The sequence below is a fragment of the Dipteris shenzhenensis genome, chromosome 4 (assembly GCF_047967505.1).
Source record: "Dipteris shenzhenensis isolate YYH24624 ecotype China chromosome 4, Dip_SZ_1.0, whole genome shotgun sequence".
Taxonomy (NCBI): Eukaryota; Viridiplantae; Streptophyta; class Polypodiopsida; order Gleicheniales; family Dipteridaceae; genus Dipteris; species Dipteris shenzhenensis.
In genome coordinates, this window is record NC_141599.1 from 27,953,140 (window position 1) to 27,960,147 (window position 7,008).

The window sequence follows — 7,008 nt, forward strand, 5'->3', positions numbered from 1 at the left end:
ATCCATTTTTTCCATGTTTTGTCATCATGTATGGATTATCCAATAACCTAGTATTGCATTGAAGAGGAGGATGCACTAAATGAGGATGAAATAATGCACGACCTGATTAACACTTACTTTGGTGCTCCTTCACCCTAGAATGAAAGAGAAAAAGATGTGGAAGTTGATAGGGAGGAAAGCATGAGTCTTAAGGAGCCAAAGAGCTTGCAACATGAGGAGAACGTGAGCAAGCACCATGTAGTATGAAGGGGCAAGCAAATCTCATCTTGCAGCCATTCTTTTGATCTTCAATTTACAAGCAACCTATGGATGGTAAAAAATTAGCATTCTTTCCCTCTTTTGGTAAGAGTTCTGCCTAGTTTTGATGTATTCTAAACTATAATTTGAAGCATGTACTTCCAATTTGTTGCTTTGAATTCATTGAATGTATCAATGTATCAATGTTGAGAGAGAGAGAGAGAGAGAGAGAGAGAGAGATGACTAACTAATTCTTCACTATGCTATATTCCAAAGATATTGAAATAGATACATGTTCACCCCTTAGGGTTAGGTTTTGTCCCAAAAATTTTGATCATATACAGTGATTTAAACCGTTTTACATATGGATGAGTCCACCTCCAATCACTTAGTGATGCTTCACGTCTATCTTAAGTCATAAATCCTATCAAAGAGAAATTTAAATGCATTGCAAAGGCTATCCTTGCAGAATGAGAAAGTACAAGTGGTGACCAAAAAAAGCATGGTAACCATTTTGCAGTAAATGAAGACACCATGTAAGCAAAGGGATTTATCATTAGATCCAAAGATACTCAAGATGACAAAGAGGATGAAGGAAATTGAACAGCATCCCTGTTTAGAGTGAACTTGGCTGTCAATAGCCATTGCATGGCTAGAGTGAATGGGCTTGAATGTATTTTAGGAATTGCCATGGAAGTATGTACTCAATCACATTCTTGCCAAGGAGGTAATCGACACCTATAGATACAAACTCTTTCAACTTGGCTAGCAACTATGATTATGGTGAATGAAGCCTAAGTGGTGGCAATTTGTAGGCTTCTAACCAATGAAGATATTCTTAAGTAGTTGTGTTTTTCCAACATTGACATTTGTTTGTTAACGAGTATGGAGGTTTTGAAAGAGTACTAATTGATTTCAATGCAATATAAGATACTCAATCTTTAGATATATAATGTGAAATACTAATTAAAAGCTATACTTTTTATTATGTTTCTATAAAGGTAACTTTATGAATAGACCAATATGATGAGATAAAGAATTTCTTATTGTACTTAACACTAAGAATTGGCCCCCAAGGTTGTTGTTTCCACACTTTAAGAAAAGCACTAAGAGCCAAGAATGTTTTTTAATTGGCAAGGGTGTCTTCTTTGGTGTAGTTTTTTGAGAGTCACCTTTGTCTCATACATTGTTACATTGAGAGTTGGTTTGAGAGATTTGCAAAGTCTATGCACGTGCTTAGTTAAACATCTATGACTTCGGTGTAGACACCATCTTCATGCAATAATTGTGTGACGACGATGTAAGTTTAAACTGTATCACCAAGAAGTATTGGTGAAGTAGCACAAACCATGTAAGTTCCTAATTATTGCAAAACATCCGTTTGGGACATTCTAAAATCAGGTTATTTTAAATGTCCTTGTGACATGCAAAAATAAAGGCTTTTGCTACCATATACATTTGGAAACATTTTCATTGGAACAAAAGATCAAATTTGGACACATAAGAGTATGGTTATTCAATTAATGAATTGAATTCATAATAGAGTTATTCAAGTGCAAAAAGTAAGTGACCGAGGTTAATTTATAGGAGACGCTAAGATAAAACATCACATCAAGCCTCTATTGTGGCCACCTCATTTCCACTTAACTAAGCAAGCTTGGTAGCCAAGCCTACTCGAATAAGATAGAACCTGATGTTGTGCTTTTTCCATCTAGTGTTCAATATTCTCTGTCAATGAGGCACTCGGCTTATTTGTGCATGTGAAGTGCCTAGATTCTCATAACATAATATAAATGACACATGTGCTTTGGTTCTCTCCCAACTACATTATATCTCGAAATCCTAAACAAAAATGAAAATATGGGGAGTTGCTTGGAGGAGTTAATGTGATGAGTTTAATGAGTAAACATCTTGAAGTAGGGTAAATAAATATATGGTGGACTGTCTCCCTTTGAAACGGATGTGTTCCCTGAGATAGGTACTCTCATGAGGAGTGATATGATGTGTATCCAAAATAAAAAGGCATGTCCCCCTTCCAATGATGCGTTGTTGAGGAGCAAGGCCAACACGTTGAGCATGTCCCCTTACATGGGTCAGCCTTGGTGAGGAACAAGGTGAGCATGTTGTGTATAGATAAGCAACTAAGAAAAGTCCCCACAAGTTGATTGATGTGAGAAAGGGGACACTGTATCAAGCTAGGTAACGCGGATGACACACAATTGAAAGCTAAAGTGCAAGCAATCCACACACTCTGCTTTGGTGTCTCAAGCTCGTTTTAAGGCATTGGTTCGGTGGAGAGGAAGCAACGCTGGTACAGACCATGATGGCTTTTGTGCACTGAAGGTCACGTTGGAAAGAGTAATTTTGTATAGAGCAACGTGCGCCCTCAGAGCTGGATGCCTTCTTACGTCGTGTAAGGGGAATAACGATATCCTATAAGCAGCAATGCAAACGTGTTGTAATATAAGTAAGATAGGACAAGGTCAAGAACTCGTATATTATAAAGCAGCACACTCTGGCCTGCACATGCATGCGACTTTAGAATAGCGCATAAACTAAGACCTTGGCACGGTGAGCTGTCTGTCCTCCGCGATAAGATAAAACACTCGCACTCCCACTCCTCAATATCGTCGACATCGTCCGAGTTCTTTTGATCCCAATCAGTATTCAGCCTCAGTACTTCTCCATGGGTTCCTCCCTTCTTGCCTCCCTGGCGCATTCCCTCTCTCTCAGAGCGGAGCAACGCAATATCGCCCGGGAATGCCATGACCCTGCCTTGCAAAAGTTTGAAGTAGACCTGACAGAGCGCCTTCAACACCTCCAACTTCCAGGCGGCTCGTCCTACCTTCACCTCAACTGGCTGCTCGATGCCTTGGCTGTAGTTCTGTCCACGGAGACTTCAGTTGACACCCTCATTTCCAGCCCGCTGGAGATGCAGCCTGCAAAGCACAAACTCTGCCAGCACTATATTGACGATGTCGTCAAGTTGCTGGACGTCTGCAACGCTCTCAAAGACGCGACGGCCGACATCCACGACTACCTCCGCTTGGTCCGGCATGCGCTTCACTGTTTGGACTCGAGGGAGGGGGCGATCAGCCTGCCAAACTTGATGCGGGCAAGAAGCACCCTCTCCGAATGCCTGCATAAGATGGCAGCCACCAACGGGGTCGAACCGCCATCTAGGCTGCAAGCTTGCGGCTCCTTGCTACGAAAAATGGGAATGCAGAAGAAGCATAATAGCAGTGGCATTGATGCAATGGATGGGGCGAGGAGCACCACCCTTCTGGTCTTGGGAGTCCTTGCTGATGCTTTGTCTCTGAGAAAGCCCAGGAAATCTAGTATCCCAGCTACTGTACTCAGGTGCAACAGGCAGCCATGGTCCACTCCTCTTCTGAGATTGGAGCAGGAATTAGTGCAAGAGGAGATGGAGAGGCGGAGCTCTAAGGACGTTGCTCTCTTGCAGGAGTTTGAGAGCATGCGAGTCACAGTGAGAGAGATTCATCGCCTGGTGGACAAGATGCTCTCGACGCCATCCTCTTTCGCTTGCGACTCAGTCATAGAGTTGAGGCGAGTCATTGAGACTCTTGGAAAGACTTCGCGAGACGTGCAAGGATCGATGGCCATGCTACAACAACAGATAACGGATCTCTTCCAAAGGCTCGTCGCCATCAGAGTGGCTCTCTTAGATGCCCTCCCCATGAGTTCTTAAGCCATGCGACCTGTGTGGACCTTGTATACTCGGCAGGCTACACAACCAAAATGTACAAGATTAAGGGGTTTAAACCCCTATATACGACTTCAAATTGAATTATGATGATTCGTTTCATCTCGTGTTGTGTTTTATGTTGGACGAAGGAAGTACATATGAAGAGACTAATGATCCCTTTTGGGTGATGCTTGCAAATAACAATAAAGAACATTCATCCTCCATTCATGCCTTTTGTGTAATGCCTCCAAAAAAAAATTCACATCCTTTGGCACGTGTCACAATCCGAATTATTTGCTACTCGTAACTAATTCCATGGTGAAGGTAAAGGGCTCTAGCCAAGATGCCATCCCAGTGCACTTCTTCGAATACTACTAGATCAGCTATGCTATGTGGCAAGGTTCTTACATCACTTTGGAACATTTGCTTAAGATCAGAGAATCTCCCTTGCTCAATGAATCAGGGAGTTATTCCTCGGTGAATTAATTGATTGCAACCTGGAGACTCGTGCCCCATCACAATGTTGAATGCTATAGCCTGCATACAAAATTACAAATTACTGCGTCTCACAATCGATTGTGTAGTCACATCCAAATCAAAAGTCGATGTCGCTCAACTTGGATCTTGAGAAAGCATGGATTGGATTAGTTAGATGTTCATCCTTAAGGTGATGTCGATTAAGCTTGGTTTTGGATAGGAGTTCATCCACATGACAAAAGCCCTTTTCACTAAAGCTACTCCCATAATTTCAAATTATCGCTATTCTTATGAGAGTTTCCCACTCAAGCAATCCATACGACAAGGGGTCCCATTCTTTTCGCCACTGTAACAGAGGGTCCATTTGCACCCGATCGATCATCACATCAATCGAGGAAGTATTCCTAGCTTCTCACTACTGGATGGATCGTATTTCTTTGCTCATTTTTTTGTGAATGACAATTATAACATCCTACAAGTTGAAGAGGGAAACATGGAAGCCCTCTTAGTGCTCTATGTATACTTTGCTCCAGTTCTCCACTCTAAAATTAATAGTTCAAAGACTACAGCTAGTCCAACAAAGATGCGTGGGTTTTCTCCATCAAATCTTTAACACTTGCTCTCGCCACATGTTCCTTGCCACCACTAAGAGTATCATACAATGTTTTGGAATGGTTAGTTGAAGACCTTGAAGCTTTATAGAAAACATCAAGGCAATCCATCACACAGCTTACATCCTACTCAGTATTTGTAAGGGTAAGTGTAGTATCATCTACAAACTATTGACACACAAGATATTTACCATTAATAAACTCAATCCCTTGGAGACTTCGCTCTTGGATCTGGCTTCTAAGGAGCTAGCTAAGAGCATTGCTGCTATAGCAAATAGGAGAGGAGCCAAGGGGCATCCTTGTCTGACTAATCTTTTAAAAAAGAAAGGACCACTCATCTTCCCATTGACATTAACCTTAGCTGAAGCATTGATGAGAAGGAGCTTGAAATTTGAAACAAAGGAAGGACCCAGACCCATGTCTTGCAAAGATTGGATTAAAAAATCCCATTCCAATCTATCATATGTCTTATCAAAGTCAACCTTAAGAAAGAAAATATCATGTCCGTCTAGTTTCTTTATTGTATCAAGTCTTCACTATGACATGTTCTCGTTGTCCATCCATTGTCAAATAATTTAGATAGCCAGTCCTATTCTAAGCTCTTGCAAGTATATGTTATCTTTGTTTTTCTCAAGTGCCTACAACCAGAAAAGAAATCAACAAAACATGGGAATGGAAGAAACTAGCTCGGCCTAGCATTTCTTCCACTAGTAGTTGGCTTCATAGCATTTCTCACATCATTAAGCATCCTATTTCTATATGAATCACTAATCTCTATGCTTGGAAGTGGCCACTTTGGACTGTCAAAAGAAGGCAAGGCAAGCAATTCCAATCTTCCATACTAGCCTTCTTGATCCGAAACTACAAACATTGACTCATAAAAGAAGGTCCCATCCTTTTTCATTTCTGATTGTGTGCAACCTTCGTACTGAAGAGTCCTGATCTTAGCATGGAGGACATGCAAATGCATGTTACAAGCTCCCATTCTTTGTAAGTAGATGGATACAAATTTGTAAAACAAATACAAGACATAAGATAGACACCAAACAAATGCAAATACTTTGAAGCATGACACTAGTACACTTTGGAATACTTATAATTGTGTCTACGATATAGAAGGCCTGCATGTGGATGCACATATATGTCTGTATGGGTAAAGATGTGTTGAATATATACCCGTGTTATTGTTTTGCTATTGGGAGACATCTCAAAATCCATTATCCTCCCCTTCCAATGTTTGGATATGTCCATTGCATCCTTATGATCCACTTTATAGCACCCACAATTAGCGGGTTGCATTGTTATCCATGAATATTTTTTGTAGAGCTGAGGAATCCATTCCCCATGCTCATCCTTGATGCTCTTTAGTATAACAGATTGTAACTTACCTAGATATCTATCATTTTCCATCTCCATAGTCCTTGTCTGTTTCATTTGATTAACAATAGCTCTCTTCCTCTCTTATTTCACCCATAAACAAACATAGTAATCATTCTTCACAATTCTCTCTCTCTCTCTCTCTCTCTCTCTCTCTCTCTCTCTCTCTCTCTTTGTCTGTCTGTCTGTCTGTCTGTCTGTCTGTCTGTCTCTCTCTCTCTCTCTCTCTCACTCTTGCTCTCTCCAACTCTTTTTCCCTCCCCCCTCTCTGCGTGTCCCCCCCCCGTCCTTCTCCCTCCCCTCTCTTTAATATCTCCCTATCTATTATGTCTCCATCCCCCTCTCTCCTTTAACCTACACCCTCACACAAACAAACAAAATATTATTTCAAAATATATAGATTACTTCTCTCTCTCCCCCAAAACAAACAAACAAAGATTATTCCCCACATAAACAAACAAAACATTATCAGTTTCATCTCTCTCTCTCTCTCTCTCTCTCTCTCTCTACTACCTGCCTCAAAATATTCAAAAACATAGCATCTCAAAATTATAATCTCTCTCTCTCTCTCTCTCTCTCTCTCTCTCTCTCTCTCTCTCT

At 41.0% G+C, this 7,008-nt stretch overlaps 1 protein-coding gene across 1 annotated transcript; it reads left to right on the forward strand.

Moving 5' to 3' along the window:
• Positions 1-2,923: 2,923 nt before the first annotated feature.
• Positions 2,924-3,946, forward strand: LOC147902672 (protein BPS1, chloroplastic-like). Its single transcript, XM_087373918.1, has one exon. The coding sequence runs from the start codon at positions 2,924-2,926 to the stop codon at positions 3,944-3,946; it is 1,023 nt and encodes a 340-aa protein (XP_087230044.1).
• The last annotated feature ends 3,062 nt before the right edge of the window (positions 3,947-7,008 follow it).

Coding starts and splice junctions, on each gene's coding strand:
- LOC147902672 (XM_087373918.1), top strand. CDS start 2,924: ATGGGTTCCTCCCTTCTTGCCTCCCTGGCGCATTCCCTCTCTCTCAGA.